A 22,120-nucleotide genomic window follows, 5' to 3' on the forward strand; every position below is an offset into this window, starting at 1 on the left:
CATGTTTTACCTGCACGGTCTGGGTTCTGCAGGGAGGTTTTGCTGTATATCACAGAGCCGAGCTCCTGGAAGCCGGATGGTTTTGCCAAATGCCTTCAATTCCCCAGGCCGTGACCACAACGCACTGGTGCTGCCTCCTGTCCCCCCACCTGGCCATGTCAGGCTCTGCTGCCCACCCAGCACCATGCTCACACCTCCTCGTGCACCACAGGAGCTGCAGAGTGACCAGGGGCTGCTGGCCACGTGAGGGCAAGGAGGGTTGGAGCAGGGAGGGATGGAGGCAGGGCAGCCTGGGGGAGCTTCTTCCTTGACAGGAGATGTGGTGGCTTCACAGGAAGGAGCTCCTGGCACCAGGAGAAGGAGCAGATGACATTTGGCTGCTGAACTCCTTCTGCCCTCAGCTTCTCCTCCGCAGCCCGGCTCCTGCCAGCTGTTGCTCCATCTCCTCGCCGCGGTGCTGCAAGCTTTGGCCGAGCTGAGGGACGAGACCTTCCAGCCTCAAAAGCTCCAAGCGTGCTCTGCTAGACCTTAGCACGGCTCCTCAGCCTCGCAAACCCAGAGCTTCTCCAAGGGGAAGCAGCACTGGGGAGGACAAATGCGCCCACCAGGGGTGTAGGCAGGCGTGTGCACCCCACCCTGCGCCCCACAAGATGGGGCACAGCACCAGCCCCTGGGATCAGCAGCCAGGGCACCTCGGGTAGCATCCCTCCGGGCCAGGCTGCGACGGGTGGACCAGCTCTCCCTGAGACGCAGACACAGAGCACGCACCCCCAGAATCAAAGGCAAGCTTTCTGGAGGGAAAGGCTGTTTGCAGCCCATGCTCCCTGCTATCAGCTCCTCTTGAACTCACCAGCTAGCTGGTGCCTGGCCAGTGTGACTTACAGTTCCTCCCAGCACATGGCATTCCCTTGCTTGTTGTATCAACTTGCTTATTTAATGTACTCACATGCGGGTGCGGATCTAGGCTCACTCCCAAGGAAGGCTTCCCCTAATCTGCTGCGAGACCGTGGGCAAATCTCTTAATCCTTCTGTAGCAAAGATTCCCATGCATAAAAGAAGGCACTGCTTTTTTTCCTGCTCTTGGGCTGCCTCCCATGCTAGTAGAGAATAATCTGGCTGCTTGTGGAGACGGATGCATGCACCGCATCCCACCACGGGAGCTTCTCGACTCCCTCCAGCCCATCCCCAGGGTAGGTGTTGCTGCTGAAATAATTACCCCCTGCTCCTCTTACAGCTGGTGGGAAGAGAAAGCATCTTTAGGGCTTGATTGAGCTAACTTGCTTGAGATGTTTACTTGAGGACAAAACAGCAGATGCCGGGTAAGTGCTGCTGGCCTCCCAGGACACGTCGGTGACATTACATGTTTCCGCTGCTGAGATGTGGTCAGACAACTCCTGTTTTCACTGCAGCTGCAGCGTGGAGGCAGGGATGTGCGACCCCGCTGGGTGAAAGTGATGACTTTCCCCCGGTCATCATCCGGAGCAGGGCTTCTCATAAGGCAGAGGGCCCTGCCTTGGCCGGTCACGGCATCGCTGCGCAGCGAACGTGAGTCACGGATGGAGCGGGGTGAATTACGACTCCTCTCTCGCTGATTTTCAAAACGGAGGAAGGCGGCTTAAGCAAACGGAAGGGGCTAAGCATGTGAAAAATGTTCCCTTTTCAAAACTGCCATAAGCCAATTGAAAATCTTTGTGTTTGCGCTGAAAGCCTATGCCAAGTCTCTGTCTGAGGCTCAGTTCAAACACTCTGGCTATATAATCCTTCCAGTCTGGGCTCATAATGGAAACGCCAACAGACCGTTAAGCCCAGCGGTATTGCCAGGTCCTGCTATAATTAAACACACAGGGAAAGGTATAAATAACGGGGTTAAACGAAGGCGGGGCTGCGGCTGAAGGGATGCGCAGGACAGCCCGCAGATGCTGGGGGCTTCGCTCCTGCCCCGGGAAAACCCCTCCAGCAGGCTCTGCTGGGGGGGGGGGTGGGGGGAGCTGTGCATTAAGATGAGGTCAAACAGCCACAAGGAACCTAAAAGCGTGGTGTCCTGGTGCATGGTGCAGCCGCGAGGCACGGAGGTGCTCCCTCTCCTTGTGAAGCACGGCGCGGTTCCCTGTGCGCTCGGGACGCCCATGCTGGCTCCGCGGCTCCTCACCAGGATCAGCCGCACACGCCTCTCCCCGCTGGATTTCCTCCTGTGACTCCCAGCTCGAGTTTTCCGGGCCAGTTTTTCTAAATGTGTAGAAGCACCCGGGGAGCTTCAGTAAATAACACGATAAATATTTGTTCCCGATAGCCCCGCTGCACCAAGACAATGAGGCAGCACCCACGCGGACACGCACGGCAAAATGGCCACGCACACGGCCCAGGCCGGCCACAGCCCACGTCTGAAAGCTGAGGCTCACTTTTCTATTTGAAGGAATAAATCCACCAGGATTAACATGAAAAAGACCCCCCTCAACTGCAACCAGATGCGCGCATGCTCCGACGCGTCCATATATCTGTGTATACGCGTCTATTTTCCTGACCACAGCCACCGAGCATCAAATCTGGCACTTTCCAAAAAAAGAAAAAGATCGTTTCCAGCCTGTAGCACAGGCTCTGACCTCAGCCTGCGCTTCCCCAGCCGAGCTAATAACGCTCCCAGCCCCCAAAATATGGAGGCAGCTCAGAATGGAAATGTTAAAGAGACGTAATTCCAGAGGATGTGAATGGCTAATTCTGTACATTCAAATGAAACAGAGGGGAAATATACTGAATGGAGCCCATGTATAAGATCATATGAAATGTAAAAAGACTTGTTGTTCTGCGCACACACTGCCTCTTCAATCTAGTTCTGCTTAAATGCCCATTCTTTTCGTTTGGCATCTCCTTGTCCCTCTATGGCTGAATCAAAAGAGGAACGAAATAATGACACAAAGATTTTAAAAAACTCGGCCCCAGCTGCAGCAGGGAGAAGCCTGAAGCGAAACGTGAGAGCGTACGGCTCTTTGTTAGGGTTTCCTTGGCTATAGAATATGGTATATGAAACGCCTGGCGGATCCCGTTTGGTCCTATGGAGGGAGAGCTCTTAAGGTGGCTCCCTTGGGTTCGGGGAGGGCTGCGGGAAGCCTGCCCCGCATTTGCAGTCAGCGGGCGTCCCACCTGCGCGGACCCCGGGCTGCCCACCTCCCTCTCCCCGCACCCCCAGGGCCGCGCTCAGCAGGCGGTGGGTGGTCCGGGAGCTTTTTGTTGGGTTTTGTTTTGTTTTTTTTCTCTTTATTGTAGCTGACGCTTTACATCAGGAAACCGAACTCGGCGCTCCTCGCTGGGTGATGGTTCCAATTTATATAGGTTTCCAGGAAATAGATCCATTTTTTTTCCCTGCGCGCTCGAGCAGCTCAGCATCACTGGTGCCAGCGGCGCACAGCCACCTTCCCCAGCCAGGGGCTTCTCTGAGGTCTGTGTTTCGAAGCCGGTGAACGACACGATGCCCAGAAAATCACAGGGCCCCTGGTGCTACCAGGATATCCACAGCAGGTCCTCGCACCAGCTGCTCCCACCGCAGGTGACAACGGTGCACGAGGTGACAGCCACCGAGCCGCTCAGCCAGTGCCATGAGAGGCGACACCAAGTGCCACAGTGACCAGCGCCCCGCAGCCAGGCAGCTCTGAGCCACATTGCTAAACCTAAACAAACGCTCTGTACGCATCAGCACTAATTCATTTTCCCCATTTTTCCTCTTGGAGGCTCTTCCAGCAGCTGCAGCTGATTTCTGCTGGTGCCCAGTGCGTCTTCCACGGGACCCCCCACCGTCACGGTCACCGAGAGGGTTCCCAGCCTGTCCCCTGCAGGACGATGTCCCCTCACAGCCCTTGGGACACGCCGGGAATGGGCTCCTCCCATGGGTTCCCCCGATGGTGCTGGGATCCCCCGAGCCAGCATCATCGCACCGACAGCCCTGTGGCCAACCTGTGCCACCTCGATGGGTGACAAAGCCGTTCAGCGGCGCTGACAGGCCCCTGTACTGTCGGGATGTGGGGGCCCTGCACATCGCGCCTACCCCACACCGGGGACATCGTGTGTCCTGCGGTCCTGCTCCAGCACCTCTCGGTGCTCTCGGTGCTGGCTCCCGAGCACCGATCGGGGCCAGCTCACGCGGGGAGCACAGGGTCACCCCCATGCCCTTGGCTACCCCAGCTGATCCCCGGAGAGGAGGGGTGCCACGACCACCGCCCCCTCTGCCAGCAGCATGCCCCGGCCACGCGCGCTGCCGGCACGTCAGGAGACTTGTCACCCGCTTTGTCCCCGGGGCTGGTGAGGAGCAGCACGTTCCTCCGCGGCCGCCGAAGCCACCTCATGACGCTGGCATGCGTTGCTGACAGCAGGCTCGGGCGGTGCAGCAGGGGACAGCCAGCGCGGCCGTGTGACAGGCTGGCTGCTATTCCCGGTCCCCAGGGAGGCTGGGGGACTGTCACACGCAGCGAGAGTCACCCGGCGGCAGCGCACAAGCCAGGTGAGCCCAGCTGTGGTGTCGGCAAATTCCTAATGAGCTCAGCGTGTCAGACCGGCCAGCTGCTCACGGCCATTAGCCGAGGACGACCTACGTGCCGGGCAACTTGTGCTCCCCTGCTCCCTGCTTCCCCAAACCCCTTCCATCTCCACCCCACGCAGGTGCTGACCCGCAGACAGACAGACGGACAGACGGACAGGCGTGCGCCACCTCCCCACCCTGCTCCAGGGGACGTCTGCAGGCGCGACACCTTGCTGAGCGCTTCCCAAGGATGCAGAGCGGTCTGGGAGCAGAGCAGCGGTGCAGAGAGGTGCCTTCCCCACCGGGGAGGCTGCGGGATGCTGCGGGGCATCCCGCAGATGCGGAGGGCAGCGGCCCCGCGGCCTCGGAGGCTGCGGAGGCCCAGCTTCCTTGGCAGGGAGCTATGTATCTTGGAGCTGCTCTCCCCGCAGCGGTAGCTGGAGTTGGTTGTGAATACTTAGCTGGTTTCATGTGCAAACAGAGACTCTCCGGTGCGTCAGCTCTCCCGAGCAAGGCACCATCCGAAGGCTCGGCAAGCACGCGGGGTGCCCCGCAGCCCCACAGCGAGAGCAGCAGCTCTCCCTTGCTCCAGTCAGGCTCGCCGGGGGTGCCATGGGGTGCCCCAATCCACCCTCTTGCCCCCACTCCACGCAAAGGATCCTACGGGATTTAGGATGTTGCAGAAGCGCGGATCCTTTTAGGGCGGCACGCAGAAACACCTCGCAGCAGACCGCAATGCCATACAACTGGTTTGGACAAGGGGTGATGAAAAATCCTGCATCCTGCTGAAACTGCTGTGGAATTTAGGTCAGGCAGGTGGAAATACGTGGGCTGGAGCGGGATCGGCAGGCAGGAACCGGTGCCCAAATGGTGCTGAAGGTACCACCAGACCTACAAGAAGCCGTGGTTCCCAAGGAGGCAGGATACCACCCACGGGCACCCCGGTTGTGCCAGGGGGCAAGAGCCTCGTCCATCCTGAACGTGGCTGTGCTGAGGCTTTCTGCGGGGTCTCTCGCCCACCCCACAGCCTGGCCCTGGTCCCCTGCACTGTGGCGGCACCAGGGATGTGCCCCAACCAGGAACCAGAGCAAAGAGCTGGAGGGAAAAATGATGCTGAAGCTTCTGCCCTGGAGAGGTGCCCCTCTCTGGGCTCTTCTCCAGAGCTCCCCCTGAGCATTTTTGTACTTGAAGTTCTCCCGAGGTACAGCCAAAGCTGTCCCTGGAGGAAATTTTACACCCCTGCGATGGAGTGAGCAGAGAGGATGGGAAAGCAGCGATTGCTCACGGCTGGTGCCTGCTGGGGACAGGCAGGGCAGACAGAGGACAGGATCTGGGGTTAGGTGCTGCAGCCGCTTCTGCTCCTCCATCGCGCCCATCCCACAGCTGTGCCAGCAATGTGCTGGAAATCCCAGCAGCAGCTGGAAGCTACGGGCCCATGCAGTCCCAGGTGATGCCTCAGAGACCCCCAGGAGCCTGAAGAAGGAGGGTTTTCCTCTCCTTATCTCAAAGCACCGAGCACTCCTCACCCCCAGCTCCTCGAGCAGCGAAGGGCAGGCGCTTTCTGAGCTGCCTCTCCCGGCTTTCCCCACCGAGGGGGACTTCTGATGCAGGTGGGAAGCCGGGGGCAAGCAGGATGGGGTCTGCGAGCACCGCCAGGGCCTGAGGCAGAAGCTGCAGGGCAGGGGGATGTTCCTGTGAGAGGCAGGACACGGAATTGTGCCCCCCAGCCCAGCCCTCGCCTTGCCCAAACCTCCCCGGGGGGTGCACGGGGAGCATCCGAGCAGGCCCCCGGTGCAAAACCCTTGGGGTTGGGCTCAGCCTGAGCGAGGCTCCTGGGGGGGCTGGCCGGGACCCCAGGGCTGCCCCCCAGGGCTGAAGGGTGCGGGACAGGAGGTGACAGAGCCATGGTGGCATCTCGGCGAGGACACCTTAAAGTGGAGGCCCGCGGGCTGCCTCCCGCCGCCCGCCTGCTCCTCCGTGCTCCTCGCTGGGAAGCAGCTGACTCGGGGCGGCTGCCAGCGCTGCTGGCTGCTGGATCCGGCCGCTGCAACGTGCAGCCTGACATGTAAACCCGGGCAGGCCTATGCTAATGGCTGGGGGAGGGCGCCTGGCGCAGGGGCGAGGGGGAACGGAGGTGGAGGCCGGAGCCCAGCCAGCAAATTCCCCCCCCCCCCCCCTCCGTCCCTCCCTCCCTCCCTCCCTCCCTCCATCACCGCCTCCCCACGTCCATCTGCCTCCCCTCCTCCTCCTCCTCCTCCTCCATTCATAAAATCCGGGCGGCACTGCCATCTACCGTAGCGTGTTACAGCCACCCCGCCGTCCCGCCCGGCCTGCAGGCAGCCCGGGAGCCCCCCCAGCCCCATCGGACCCCAGCCCACTCCCTGCAAGCCCCCATCCCCACAGTGCCCCGAGGGGCCCTCCAGCCACCCCTCCTCGTGTCCCCCAATGAGCCAGGGGTGTCCCACAAAGCATAAAGTTGGGGTCTCCCCATCCACCCATCCATCCATCCATCCATCCATCCATCCATCCATCCATCTATACACACATCCATACATCCACCCACCCACACATCCATCCGTCCGTCCGTCTGTCCATCCTCCCAGCCCCTCAGGCCTGCCATGGGTGGAGCTGGGGGGTCTCCCCGCCACCCCCTGGGGCAGCACGGCCACCACCACCACCCACCAAGCAGTTAGGAGCAATAGGGCGGTGGAGATGGCAATCTGCCTCAGCTTCCCGGCCTCCAACTTGTAGGAAACCCCTCAGCTCTCGATTCCTGGCACTGCCTGGTAACCACCCAGTCCTCTCCCGAGATGGGGAGGTAGGGGAGGTGAAAGCCCAGCGGCTCGTGTAATGAGCCCAGGGCCTGAGGCTTTGAGAAAAAGAGAAGGCTTTTGAGGCTTTTGAGAAAAAGATGGAAGTAGCACGTGCTGGCCAGGACAGGGATGGGAGCTGGCCACCAGCCGTAGCCCCTGCTCAGGGAGAAACCCCCCCAGTGCCAATCTGCCCCTCCATGAGCTCCGTGGTCCGCAGCGGGGCGAGCAGCAGCAGCTCCCTGGCTGAGCCCATGCCCTGGCAGCGTCTCTGCTCACAGCAGCCTCCCCAGGCCCACCGAGCTCTTTGTTCACCCACGCTCCCCGCCCCGGGACCGGAGCCAGGGGAGTGGGAGAAGGGGAAGGTGGCGAATTTGGAGCAGCCCAGCAGAGCGACCCGCACGTGGGTCAGCGTGTGCGGTGCGTGCGCAGGTGGGAGCGCTGGCTCTCGAGGCTGAATGGGGAGCACTGTCTGAGCATCTCTATGGGGAAGAGAGAGAGGGAGAGGGAGGGAGAGAGGGGGAGAAAAAAAAAAATCTTGCGAGTGCAGCGTTTGCAAAATGAGCTGGCGGTAAATAGCTGGAGGATAGACAGCGTCTCGGTACGTGAGGCGCAGCACGGAGAGCTGCACCTGAGCGAGGCTGGGCCGCTGCTCCCTCCTGCACCGCGCGGCCCCTACCGATGGATCCTCCCCAGCTCCCCCTCCTCCGACACCAAAACCCAGCGGGAAAAACGGGTCCCCCCCCCCTGCACCCGGAGTGCCCACAAAGCAAAAGGCTGGGAGAGGCAGGGCTGAGCTCGATTCATGGTCCAGCTCGCGTGTGCCTCCGTTGTGGGGGGCATTCGGCGGCACCAGCCTCATGGTGACGGGGGGACCCCCGAGCTTGGCCTCTCCTTTTGCTAGCAAGTGCCGAAGCCTCTTTGTTCCCCTCGTAGGGCAGTGTCCTCCTGCGCTGTGCGGCCGCAGGCTGAGACCCAGCACAACTCGTCTCACCTCGGCACAGCAGGCGGGATGCCTCCCGGCAGAAAAACGGGGCAGGACCCGCACAGCACCTACAAAACGCGGCACCCACAGGGAAAGGAGCCACACCATCGTCCCCTCGCAGCGAGGAGCACGCAGGGCTCTAGGTGACACGGGTAACAGCTGGCTATCTGCTATTTCCCCAGCTTTGCCCCCCCGGGAGAGCAGTGTCGCGGTGACCCTGCCGGCCAGGGCCAGCCGGGAGCGCGGTGCGCGCAGGGGGACACGCGGGACGGCGACACGCGGGGCCGTGGCCGCCTCCTCCGGGCTGGGCGCTGGGAGAGCGCTGCCCGCAAAGGCCGGCATCGCCTGACACCGTGCGGCCGCCGCCTGCCTTGCAGCCGGCCCGGGGAAGCCTCTTGCGAGGAGACACGGCCACGCCGCGCGTGGGGACGCGGGGACGTGGCGGGGACGCGGGGACGTGGCGGGGACGCGGAGGGTGGCTTGGCTCAGCTCCCCGGTTCTCTCGCAGGCTCATAGGATGCGTCCCGGGGGCTGACAACCCCTAACCCTGCGTTTACAGCCCCGGAGCTCGGAGCTGGTCACCCCCAGGTCGTCTCCCAGGTGGGCAGCCAGGGGCTCCTCCCGTTCCCGAGCCCTTTGGCGGAGGGGCAGGGATCCCACCGGCTGCTTTCTCTGCACCGACTCCGGTTTCTCCGAACTGGCTGTGGTTCAGAGAGATTTCGGTGCGATATTCTGCCCCTGCACGTCCCTCTGGCTGGAGCCCAGCGGGGAGAACTGAGACGTTCAGCCAGCACATTTCAAAGAAAGGATTTTAATTAAAAAGATGCCCTGGTCAGCGGGGCACAGGTTTCTCTGGGGATGTGGGGAGGAGGAGTGAGCTCGGCGAGTGGTGTGGGAGAAATTTGTGGCTGCCCAGGGCCAGCTCTGGGCTTGAGAGCTTTGCAAGGAAAGCAGCAGGATGAGGTGGTGCCTGCGGGCACTTCCCATGTGCCCGGTGCTCCACGTGCGCCATGTGCACCACCACCATGGGCAGGGTGCTCCCGCAAACATCTGCAGTGCCCTGAAAGCCCAGTGCAAAGCAGGGGGTTCCCAAAGCATTTGCTGCCCCCCGATGTCAGCCCCTCTCAGCAGCCTGCCAGGGGGCATCTGGGCTTGGGGAGGAATCAGGCTGGGGAAGTGCGGGATGCCCATGGACTGGGAGGCTTGAAGGAGGGCATGGCCCTCGTGTGCATCCTACAGAGCCAGGCATAGTTTGGCCTCTTGGGTGGTTCCTCACCCCCTTGGGGGAGCTGTCACCTTCCCATGTTCCTGGTACGTTGCCGGGATGCTCCTGAAAAAAAGATCCCACATTTCAGACAAGGCAAGGGGTGTTTCTCTCCAGAGGAGCCTTGGCCCGTGCCACTGATGGCTGTGAAGGGCCCCATTTGTGGTCAGTGCCGGTGAGATGGAGGGAGAGCTATGGAAGGATTTGGCCGCCAGGATGGCAGGGGATGGAGGTGCGAAGCCACAGCACCAGCCCTCGGAAATGCCTGGTGAGGTGCGACATCGCGAGGCAGCGAGGAAAGGGTGGGGAGCGACTACGTGATGCTTCGCAGGGAGAACTGATCTTATTAATAAAAGCTGCTTCTTCCCAGGGTCTTGATAATCTCTCCTGCTGCAGATTATTTACAGCTGTGGAATTTAATACTCCGATGAACAAAGCTCCCCAAAGCAGAGAGGGAGCGGGCTGTTAACCCTTCTGCGCAGCACCGGGCACTTTCAGCCGGGGTTTTATGTCTCAGTGCCTCTGAGCCAGCAGCTGCCATAGCCCCACCACATCTCTGCACCCTCGTGGCCAGTATCTGGGCCAGGCTTATCACACAGACGTGGCTTCTTGGACAGAGCGGTGCCTTAGGTACGTCTGATTTGGAGGGAGAGGGAACGGGGTGGGCTGGAAGCACAGCCTGGGGAAAGCAGGGGTGAGCGGGGTGCGTAGGACTGGTTGGGCATAGGGCCTGAGCCTGGTTTGAATGGTTTGTTGCTGAATGGGACGGGCACAGGAAAGCAGCCAGGGTGAAGCAAAGGGATGGAGAAGGCTCAGATATTCCCCAAAGACCACGCAAGTCCTTGGTCCAGTACTGAGCAGCACAGTTTAAGGAGTCACCGTAGCATCTCTTCTGCAAACTACATAACTATAATCCCGGAGGTGATACACAGCCCCTGTCCATCCCACATATCCCAAAAAGCTCACCCAGCTCCTCACTAGCCTCTACTTGTCAGCAGCACCCAGCCTTTCCAGAGCACCAGGGCAGTTTACACCTGCCCCATGTGCCTCCTTGGTTATGCAGTCCCTTTGCTCTCGACTTGCAAGAGCCCCTTTCCCACCTGCGTGATGCAAGCTGGTGACACAGCGAGGGTCTCCCAGGGCTTTCCCCATCCTTCGGCCACCCCACACAGCTGGAGTTAGAGGTTGTAGAATGGGGATGAGCCCACCTTCAGGTGGTCCAAATGTTGCACGGGACAGTCCATTAACTCTGCATGTCCTGGTTCTTTATAGTCTTAAGGTTTGCTCGACTTTCAGCGGAAACACAAGATGCTACCTGCCAACCCTGAGCAGAGCATCTTGACATCGAGTTTGCTAGCAAGCAACATGAGATGCTGTCAGCACACTGAGCGGAGACACCAGCAGGTTTGGAGACCCCCTCTTGAAGGCGGGAGGCTTCTCTTTCCTCCCTGTCCCAGTGCGTGAGCCAACCAGAAGGGAACTGCCTCTGTGGGTCTGGGTCTGATGCCCCTGAGGTCCCTGTCCTTAGCTCACCTGGCTGCAGGTGAGGTCCCCTCCTCCGCAAGGCAGAGCCTAGGTACATCAAGGGCGAAGTGGCAGACCGGAGAAGCCAGTTAAACCAGCTGTTTGCTGCTGTGAGCATCACAAAACACAGATTCAGGGCTGCCCAGAGCTGTCTAGGGCCTCCTGGAGGAGGGCCAAGAGCCGAGCATAAACCTCAGGAAACAAGGGCTGAGATAACATCTACCATCCTACCACCTCCTCTCCTCACTTCGTCTGCTCGTCAGAGCAATGGGTTTTGTGCTGTCAGTGAACCCCATCCTCTCCCACCACCCTCCCGGTGGATGGGGATCTCCAGGGAATGCATGGGGTGATCCTGAGCTGAGGTTGGAAGAGGAAGGCAAACACAGATTTGTCTGGAGCAGAGCTCAGCCACCTGGGCTGCACACAACCAGAGCAATGAATCCTTTAAACCTGAGAGATGCAGCTAATACAGGAAAGCAGAGGAGCCACATGGGACGACAGGGTCCAACAAGCGGCCCTCCAGAGGAGGTTTGGTTCAAACCTGCAGCTTGCCACAGGAGCACCCCGGTACGCAGCCCCATAGCTTGGGGCTTGCATGTTTGTTGTTAGAACCACGTTAGGTGCACGGAGCTTATAGCCTTCAGACATTTCCAAAGCAAGCTCGTATTCCAGAAACCCAAGTGACAGCCTGCCTGTGGCATCCACACCTCAATAACTGGGCACATCACTTCCCAACCTTCTGGGGAAGGCGTGCATATGATTACTGCCATGGAGGTGAGTGTCCAGTTTGTTTCAAGCTGCATTAACCAGTTACTCCTGCTGGTGTCCTGGAGCAATGAGTTCCGTGGGGTAACTTGTGCTATGGGTGACAGAAAAAAAAAGAAAAAAAAAAAAAGAAAAAAAAAAAAGCAGATTTTCTTTCCTCTGCCAGCCTGTTTGATAGGATGTCACCTCTACTGCTCTCTCAGACAGGGAGAATGGATGTGCCTGATGTGTTTTCTCCACCTCCTTCTTTTTATCCTTCTATCATGAGCCCTCATTAATCTTCTTTCTCTCCAAGCTAGACACTCTTGAGCTTTCCAATTCTATTTTCTTGTTAGAGGGTGTATCTGCGAGAGGCATAGGAAAATTCCTGTCATCTACCCCTGACAGCTTCTGAGATAAGCTGACCAGCCCAGCATGCGCTAGTTCATTGAGGCTCCACCGCTGATTTATGCAACAGCATTAAGAACATACTCAGTATCATTCACCACTGCATTCCTTACGCTTGAGAAGCTTACATCCAGAAAATGAGTTTACAAGGCTGCCAGGGCAAGTGTCCTGCTCCTGCGCATCCTCCTGGTGCACCCTGTGCCCCCTGCCTATCCCCAGCAGTAGCTGCGGGATATGAACAAATGCAGCCTTGGCTCCCGCTGCTTCCCGGTCCTCTTTGCTCCCCCTGGGTGGCACAGCCACATCCAGAAGAAGAGCAGGAGGTGGCAGCCCTCTCTCTGCTGCTCAGAAGCATCGTCTGCTCATGCTGGCTGTGGGCACAGAGACCAGACCCACACCATGGTGGCAGCTGGGCGGTGAGGGTCGTGGTCCCCGAGAGGAGCAGGACTGGGTGGCTAGGTGGAAACTGAAGCCATGGCCCCCCATGGGACCACTCCAGCACCCACCTCCTGCTCTGGGACATGCAGCTCACTGCAGTTTCAGGATTTAGCCCCTCTGACCGCCCTCACCCCACCAACCAAGGGCTGGCTACAAGTCCAGCAACTTGCTTTTGACCAAAGTCCAGCCTCCAGCTGTGTCCCCCTCCTCCCAGCCCCGTAAGTCCCAGCTGCCATCCCCAGCCCTGCGGCCCATCTACCCCACTGGCACAGGGTCACGAGCCAGGGCCGCCTGTCTCCCAGCCTCTGTCTCCCAGCCTCTGTCTCCAAGCAGATGGAAGACATCAGCTCCCCGCGGCATCCCTCCGCGATAATCTGTCTCGCCTGCTTCCTTTCGGGACACCCCTTCTCATGGCCAGCTAATCCCCTGTATTTGCCTGTCTCCTTCCAGGCCCTGGAGCTCGACAGAGAGTCCTGCCCCACATCTTTTCCGGGTGAGCATCTCCACAGAGGCCATCTCTCCCTACCCACACAGGACGCCCCAAGAAGACCACTGTCCCCCACCTCCCACCAAAGAATGTCTGGACACCAAGTCCTGGCCATCACCCAGGGAACAGGCACCCTTGGAGGAGCTGAATCTGATGCAAACCCCACATCTGAACACAGGGGAACAGGCCCCTGGGCAGGGCTGGCCAGGGAGGCACATTGGTCACAGCAGTATGTCCTAGGGGCAAAAAAAAAAAAAAAAAGGCCCTTTGAGGGCTCTGGCTTCTGGCTTCCCTTTCTCTCTGCAGCGGCTCACAGCTCCCCCAGAGGCTGCTCAGGAGTTGAGAGACTGCCTCCTCAGCACCATCCCCTGCTGGGCAGTTTTCCCATATAAAACCGTTTTAATGGCAGAATAATGAGCACAAACAGGGAGCAAAGAAGGAGAAGACCGCCGGCCACCTTCAAGGAAAGGGCCTGCAAGAATTGCTACCCCCAGAGGCAATCAGATTGATTTCCCAGCGGGGTGGAAGCTGAAGGAAAAGCCTCCCCTCGCAGGGCTCCGCGGGCCGGCTGGCAGAGGAAGGATGCCGCAAGATGGAGCCCACGAAGCCCCACAGCCACTGCTCGGGAGGCTCAGCACATCCCGAGTGGAGCGTGGGGCAGGCCACACGCCCCCAGCAAGCTGGTGCCACACAAGATGGGGGACCTGCAGCATGGGGCCCGCTCAGAGGAGAGCCCCTAGCGAGAAGGTGCCGCAGGCGAGCGCCTGGGGGTTGCCGAGCACGGGCCTGTCACCACAGGCCAAAAGTCTTGCTGAGGCCATCGTCATGCCGTCAGGAAAAGAGGGGTACGAGCTGCAGGAGCTGCTCTGCGGGATGTGCTTAGCTTAGCTGTCTGCACGGCTGCTCATTAAGTCCCCACGTGAAGGAATTTAGCTCCACATATCAGTTTACTTACAAATAAAGCGCCTCTCCGCGCTTTAATCTCTCGTCTGCTCCATTGTCTTCCCTGCTTCCTCTGGTGCCCTCTCCCCATGAACTTTTCCCCTGTGAAATGCTGGAAAGTTATTAGCAAATATTCTGTGAAATATTTAATATCCAAACAGCAGGGTCCGTGCATCCCATGAGGGACTAATAGTCCTTACGTCTAGGATAAGAAAAACAAGAATTGTGTGTAGGCCCCCGGGTCCTACCAGGAGACTGCTTCAAGGCTGGAGTTGTTGCTAAGAAAAAAAAATAATAAAAGTAACAAACAAACAAACAAAACCCACAGTAAAATAGCCCTTTAGGTGAACTACAAACGGGGTGAGCTGGTACCATAGGTACTGGGGTGAACCTCTCTTCCACTTTGTGGTGGCCTTTGCACAGAAACTAAATACCTGGTACAAGTGGCATTGGCAAGTAGATTTTTCAGCCTTAAGTGAATGGAGGCAATTTTTCTTTCTCAAAGAAAAGATTTTGGGGAGATCTATTCTCCCACTTGTTAATTGTCTTGTGATTTGCTTTTAAAAATACAAAGGTATTTGTTTGTGTGGTTCTTGGGGTTGGGGGACTTTCAAAGGTTGAGGAAGGTTTTCTAAAGGAAAAATGCAGAGCTGTTAAGTTTCCTAAATATGCATAAACACATACACTCTTTTTTTTTCCACTCCTTAGCCGAACTTTGGTAGATTTATCCCCCTGCAGCTGTGCCCAGTACCATGTCTGCCCCTATAAAGTTTCTCAGTTGCCAGGATGGGCCCCGTGTACCCAGCGCTCACCACAGCCACTTAGCCCTGAGATGCGCCTGGACTGATTTTGCTCATGAAGCCAAAGCCACGCTTTTCCAGGTGGCTTTGTGTTGGGAATTCCTAAGTATTTCCACTTCTGATACAGCAGGTTCACATGCATCCTCAGGAATGTAAAGGAATCTTAGGCAGATGATGAACAGTTTTGTTTTGTTTTATAAGTTTGACTCCGCTGTACTTCATAGCACCCCAGTAAAATCACACAGGTAACAGCCGGACGCAAAGACAGCTCCAGCTGCTCACTGAACCGGGGCAGGACCACAACCGGAGCAGCTTTAGGGAGTCCCATCTTCGCAGGAGAAGAGTTCAACGCCCAGGCTTGCAGAGCACCTCTCCAACAGCCCCGGCTGCAGGGAGCCACTAGAGGCCGGCGTGCACGCCCAGGGACGCTCAGCCAGCAATTGCAGCTTCTTCTAGGAAATAAAAGGGGGGAACCCAGCCATGCTCAGCTCGTTCACTGCCCCGCCTCGCAAAGCAGCCTCCACGTCACCTCCACGAACAGAAAGTCTCTCCTTGAAAGCGACTGTGCTCAGACAGACTGGAAAGACTGACATCAGCCGGGCGTGCATCTGCTTGGTCAAGCAGGCGGGCTGAGGGCTTACTGGTAATGCCTGTAGGGCCTAGGAGGGTTGGGAGCAGCACATCCAGCATTCACTGGCCCACAGACAGCAGCAGACAAATAATGTGCTGCAAGCAGCAGCCAATTTTGTTTTCTGCACCAAACTGAGCAGCCCGTAGGCTTGGGTCCCTCCAGTTCACAGGGAAGTTGTGCTAAGGAGAACAGTGCCACTACCTGCAGGTTAAAGCTAAATTTAAATGCAAAGTATTTATACAATGCATTGCCTGAAGTAATGGAGTAGGAGGAGGTGCAGGGCTCTCATTTTTCTGGACGATTTGGTTTTGACAGGGACAGCGGGGAGCACAGGGCAAACAGACCTGCCAGGAGTAACCGGTCACATCTGGTGTAGTTCAGCACTGCTGTCCTCCAGATCCTCTTCTGCTCCTGAAGCCAAAGCCACGCTGATGAAGTTTCCCAGCACAGCGGGAAGGGGAGGACGAGGCACAAGCAGCTGCCCTGGCCATCAGATCCATGAAGAGCAGGCTCAGGGTCCAAAGCAAGGCAGCCTCCTGCCAGCTGCATCTCCTGCCTCCCCTTCCCCAGCACTGCTATTTCCATGTCCCTTTACCCATTGTGAGCACCAAGTTGCTCTGCTTGGCTCCATTTAAAGGAAGCTCTGTGGCTCCGGGACTACAGTTAGCACTGAAAGCAACCCAGCAGCATTTTCCAACTGCTGTGCCTGAGCTGAGGAGGCACTTGTGGACAACAGCTGGTCTCACCAACCAGCACACGCTGCCTGTTGGCAGTAGGTAACATGCTAGCCTAGGTTCCCTGACGCAGTCCCAAAAAGCAGTCCAAAAGGAAGTTTCTTCCTAGGGAGGTTTCAGTATGAGCACAGCCCTCGTGCTGTCCAGAGAAGACAAAGTTAATTTCCTGAGGTTGATTCCAGTGGAAAGCATAGGCTTCATCTCAAACCTATCACTTTCCCTTTCCCCTCCCACCCTCCTCTTCCCCATCTCCGGCATATCCCGTTCAACCACCACCAGTAAAGTTGTAGGCCATCGTGCTTTCCCAGTTCCACCTTTCCTACAGACTTTTCTCCTAGGCAAAGATGTGGAAACAAACACTTTTATTAAATGTGCTCAAAGCACCAATAGTGATAGATGACACCATACTGCTGTCATCTCTCCTACTCCATTAGATGTGAAAGCCCTTTTGTAGGCCCCAAAGTCACCCCGCCAGGGACTGGGGCCTAGTGCCCTGCTCCAGCAGAACAGTGAACGGCAGAAACAGGGAAAAGAGAGCCTAAGAAGTACAAACACAACAAGGATTTTCATGTTCTCATTTTAATGGTTAGAGTCCAAAGTAACACCACCAGAGCAGTTAAGAGTGAAGTAGCATTTCCCAAACACACTACAGACATTTCCACAAAACAAATCAACCATCTTTTGGAGAAAAACAAGGTATTTCAATACTTAAATTAGTTGTTTGCAATTCACAAACAGGAACAGAAACCATTGATGAACCTCAGCTTTTTCACACTTAACCTTTTTAGGTGGAAGGACCCAGGAACAGCTACAGAATTATAAAACATGAACAGTATTGCCAGAAATCTTTTTTAGACCTCATACAAAGTTGCGGGCAATGGCCAATACTTTGGAGAACTCTCCTTTCTGTCGCAGGGTATACGGTATGGGTGTTTTATTCTAGTCCCTATCGGATTTCCATTGTCTTCTATGAGTACCACGTTGTTAGAATCAAATCTAGGTGTCATGCGAAAGGCCAGGCATCTTGTGCCCTACAATCAAAGCCTTCTTCTTTCTCCTTTGATAGCCAGAAGAATCTTATCTCCTACTTTGCCAACTCCAGTCTTGTTATACACATGGATACATTTGGTGGCCGGTGGTAGGGCGTGTTCCCCAAGGCGCTGTTGTCCACCACTCGCACCACGAGTAAGTTTCTGTATTGCTTGGCATGCTCTGGTGATACTGGCAAAAGACAGGAAAGAATGAGAGACAGATCTCCCTAATACCCTTGGGGAGCAAGGGGCAAACCCAGCAACAGGATCTTGGTCACTACACAAACCACTCAGAAGACGGCAGCAACATATACATACCATACGGGTGACACATTTACTGCATTCAGTGCGCTCTTTGAAAGCCAGATGCTACTTTGAGCTTTGCACACTCTTCACTAAATGTCAAACATAAACAACCGTTCTACTCTGAACATGACTAAAAGATGGCGTGTAGAGTGGCTTGCATTTACTGTTGTGTTGTGTGTTTTTTTAGCAACTGTGGATGATTCAGTTCAATTTACAAGCAAAAAAAAATGTGATTGCTTCTGCCATAGCCTAGAGGAAGCTAAGATTCAAGATGGGCTCTTTTGGTCTTGTAGACACTCCCCAGCAATAAGGACTTTTCTGACCAATCTTTTCAGTGAAATCTATGAGGTGCTCTCACCTTATTCTGCTCTCAGCGAGACAGACCTCTGAGGTCCTGCTGTGGCTCTGCTAAGCTGCTGCCAATTAGAATCTAACAGATCATCACCTTCCCCATGTGGCAGGAACCCAGAGAGCAGCAGTATCTTCTGTATCTGCTTGCAATGTGCAATTATCGGGAGTAAGAAATAACAGGAATACACTAAACGGTACTAAGTTGGTAGATCTGATTTTGAGTACGCTTGGGAGCAGCAGGGATAAGCTGAGAAATAATTCAGCCTCCCTTCCAGGAGCAGCTATTCTTTTATCACAGTTTATGCTCCGCTTGCAAGGCTGTGGCTGCACAGCAGGGAAGGCAGGAGGAAGCTGGAAAGGGACGTGAGTGCTGCTGCAGGAAGGAGAAGGGGAAACCTAGGCAGGACCAAATCTACAAAGCAGCAGTAGCTCCTGGGACTACCACACAACCCAGCCCTGGGCACTCTCTTGATCCCCTTTACAGGCCACAATCACAGGAACGACTATTCTCACCCTGCAGACTGAAGCCCTTCAGGGAGCTAAATGCTAGAGTGTACCGCACCGAGCGTACCGCAGGATGACCATCTAGGCTTTGCGCAAGGCACTGGAGAACAGAAGTAAATGAATTTAACAAGTTTTAAATGCATTGAGCCTGGAACAACCACCTAAAGAAAAATACCAAAATGGACGGTGTCAAGGTACAAGGAAATCAGTTTTCAGGTTATTCTTGTTCTAAATAGCAGAAATGATAAACTCTGGAGGAATTTTAAACATGTAATTGGCTTTACATCAGCAGGGGCTGGCTGTTGCTTTTTTGCACTTGGCTGAGAAACACAAGCACTTTTATCTTCTGCTTGCAGGCCTCTGCATCACCATCTAAGGCCTGAAAATCTCCTTTCCAGCACAGGAAAAATGCAGAATTCAGACCGTGTTCTGTCTGCCAGGAACCTGCATCTGCTGTTGTGTTTGGGCTCCCTTTACAACCTGCGAAGAGACATCTCTGCTATTTTTTGACTATATTATCCTTTTAAAACTAGAAATACTCTATGTTCTTCTTGATCTACTTAATAGCATCTCTTTCAATCAGGAAATTCTCCCAAGGAAACAAAAGCAGGATTTGAAAATTACCTGAAGTGACGCTGGATGACTGCGCTGCTTAGGTGGGTTAAGGAAAAACCCAACTGCCTGTTCAAGAGAGCCATTTGGATTCTGGTAACACAACCTGTGGAAGAAATAAGAGAATTATGAATCCTGGAAATAGCACAGTATTTGTTTCACTTCCTTTTTCTTATGGGAATGTCACACTAGAGTCTCAGCAACTCTTTAGACATTGCAATCCACAGCGCACAGAGCGCTAACGGCATCGTTAGCGTGCCACACAGCAGAGCAAGAGCCTCTGCCAGGTTCAGCAGACAATAATTCAGATGCTTAGACTATGAAGCTGGGTTCAGTAACCCCATACTGCAGTCTTCTGTGCCCAGGGTTGAAGGTCCTTCTGTGCGCTGTGAACCAGGTTAACAACAAACGGGTTTGAGAATTTTGGATGTGAACAGTTTCTAATATAGAGACCGGAGTGACCAGCAAAAGCTACCAGTGTTACCTATAAAACCAAGTAAAAAGCCAGAGACACTCTCCAGAGCGATATCAGAGCTTACGCAAGCGAGGTGCTCGACGAGGAACAAAACAGCTCCTCCACCGACGACCCTCGCAGCATACACAAGGTGTTCAGCAGCCTTGTTTAGAGCCTGCCCAGAAGGAACAGCTCCCTGTGCCTTTACGGTGCCTGCTCAGCCCCAGCCGACAGTGCCCCGGCTGCCGCAGAACTGGGTTACAGGGCTCACCTCTGCCTGTACCACGCCCGCCTCCCTAACTGCATCCCTAGCTGCTCCCTAACCTCATTCTGTCAAACTGATGGGGAGCAGCCTGCACGCTCAGGCTCAGTCGCTGCGGCTTATCTGATCCCAGATCACTTTGCCAGACAGATCCAAGCAGGGGAGGAAACAGCCCGGATCTGGATCCCGTCCTCTTGCAGGCCAGCCCAGGTAGAGCTGCGACTTTCTCTCTGGCTGCAGCCATTGCTGTGACCACGCTTACCTGGCCCTCCGCAGCGTAACCGGCACATGTTCTGCTTCTCTCCTGTTTAAACGTTAAAAATACATTGACCTCTCGTCTCCCTTTGCCAGTTCTGAGGAGCACAGGGCCAAATTCCAGAGCAGCGTGTTGTAAAACAGTTTTCTTATATTTTAAAATAAAGCCGATCTAACTTCTCTGGGGGGAAAAAACATCCACAGAGCCTTGCGAGAGACACAGCCTCGGTTGTTCCGACTACAACTGAGCAAAAGCCAGGCTAGATCTTCACTCTCTCTTTATTCTTTTTATTTTCCCCCAGTGCTTGCTTACCTGGGGCCCTGTATATGTTTTAAGGTTTGCAGCGTCCTGCAGAGCAACGCATTACCTGAGAGCTGGACGAGAAGCCCTGGAGATCTGCACCACAGCCATTTTGCAGCAGCGCTCCCCGAGCGAGGCGTGCTTCTCAGCTATGTGACAAGTCATCTCACCTGTCACCCGGGCAGGTTTGGAACAAAGATCAGCCATAATCAAAGCCTGCATTCATTTGCTAACAAAGCCACGTTGCTGTGGGGCGGAAAATCTCCACGTGACTCAGAGCTTCTGTTCAGAGATCACCTGCACTGTTCCCTCTCTTGAACGAGACCCCAAAGAGGCTGCAATTTTGCAACAGGTCCTTACCTAGATGCGCAGTCCTAACAAACACAAGGCCCTGCAGTATTTACAGCGTTGCTGGCAACCACGGCGTGATTACCTGAACTCGGTGCTGCTAGGATTCCTAAGCAGCTTCGATTCGGCTCCCTTGCTGTAACCCACACCCTTCGTCGGCAGGGAGGACAGCAGGTGTCCCGTTCTGCACTTGGGTGTACTGTTTCCCTGCGGGAAACTCAACCCCCGGGTGTAATACTGCTCCTAAATCCTCCAGCATCGCACCGAGCCTTGCAGCCCTCTAGAAGAACTAGGCAAGCAGCAGCAAGTCAGCAGCTCTGTTGTCACTGACGGATGCTTTTGGGGAGTCCACCATGGCCCCGGCCTCCATTCCCCACGGTCACCTCTGCAGCAGGGGAGGACGTGCCTGCTCACCTCTACGTAAGACTGAATAGGAGAGGTTCTGCTGGCCCCTGAACCAAGGCAGGCACAGGCACACGCTCTGTCCGCTGCCACAGGGACAGCACGTCACGACCAGCTCAGCGTGCTCGAGGGCCGCGTGCCGGAGTCCCAAAGTGCTGCCCAAACCCTGAACTCCCTACCCCGGTCCTGGAGGAGTCACGTTTGTTTCTACCCTGTGGCAGCAGTGAAGGTTTGGAGTTACAAAACTACCGGCAGAAGCATCAGCAGCGCTAAGTGTCCAAGGACTGTTTATTTTTCCACATGACTCAGTACCCCCTCACTGCTAGGAATTATTCCTCGGCACAGTAAGATGTGTCATACGCTGAGAAACTTTGTATGATTGACTGTTTGGAACGAAGCATCCTGGTAGGAACTGAGTAAACAGGGAGAACGTTGCAATTTGCAGGAAGGTTCGGGGTGGAAGGAAGGCAAGAATGCATCTGTGGCACCGAGCACAGCATGCAAGGGTGCAAGTGGGTTTGCGAACAGCGAATCACACCTTCAGCTATCATAACATGGCAGCTCCCCTTCCAGAAACGAACAGATGATAGTTTGGGTCTGCTTCCAGGCTCTCCTCAGCCAGACCCAGTTCTGCCTCGCTCGCCCCGTGGCTGTGAGCAGGCACTTGATATCCTCTGCCCCTCTGTTTCCCCCTGCATTGAGGAGCTAGCACCAAACCAAGCTCTGAAGGGCACACAAGTCATTCACTCTGCCACAACGCGTGTGCCACACGAGCACTCAGTCGGTGCCATTATGGAGATGAAAGCCCTGCAGCTGCCTCACACCAGCAAGTCCGAACCGGGCTCCACGAGGAGGCTGCGCTCAGCCCGTGCTCCCTGGGTTTGCTTCCAAAGGCGGCTCTCCCGGAGGGTTTCGGTGCTCAGGGGTGGATGGCAAGGGCATCCCCGCAACCTTCAAGCACAGGAAGATTTGTAGGAACTCCCACAAGACCCCTGGTGGCACTGCCCAGCTGACAGAGGA

At 56.0% G+C, this 22,120-nt stretch overlaps 1 protein-coding gene and 1 long non-coding RNA gene across 2 annotated transcripts; one reads left to right on the forward strand and one right to left on the reverse strand.

Annotated features, from left to right (window-relative positions):
- The first annotated feature begins 8,787 nt into the window (after window positions 1-8,787).
- On the forward strand, window positions 8,788-13,410 carry LOC121068449. Its single transcript, XR_005818888.1, has 2 exons — window positions 8,788-10,196; window positions 13,131-13,410. It is a non-coding gene; the product is annotated as an uncharacterized LOC121068449 (long non-coding RNA).
- Window positions 13,411-16,837: 3,427 nt separating this feature from the next.
- MRPL14 (mitochondrial ribosomal protein L14) lies at window positions 16,838-21,254 on the reverse strand. Its single transcript, XM_040552891.1, is given in 7 exon segments — window positions 16,838-17,281; window positions 17,283-17,329; window positions 17,332-17,400; window positions 17,403-17,454; window positions 17,456-17,495; window positions 19,091-19,184; window positions 21,113-21,254. Coding segments are annotated over 6 exon segments (438 nt in total). The 5' UTR covers window positions 19,165-19,184; window positions 21,113-21,254; the 3' UTR covers window positions 16,838-17,125.
- Between the last annotated feature and the right edge of the window lie 866 nt (window positions 21,255-22,120).

This window comes from Cygnus olor, chromosome 3 (genome assembly GCF_009769625.2).
Source record: "Cygnus olor isolate bCygOlo1 chromosome 3, bCygOlo1.pri.v2, whole genome shotgun sequence".
NCBI classification, from domain to species: Eukaryota; Metazoa; Chordata; class Aves; order Anseriformes; family Anatidae; genus Cygnus; species Cygnus olor.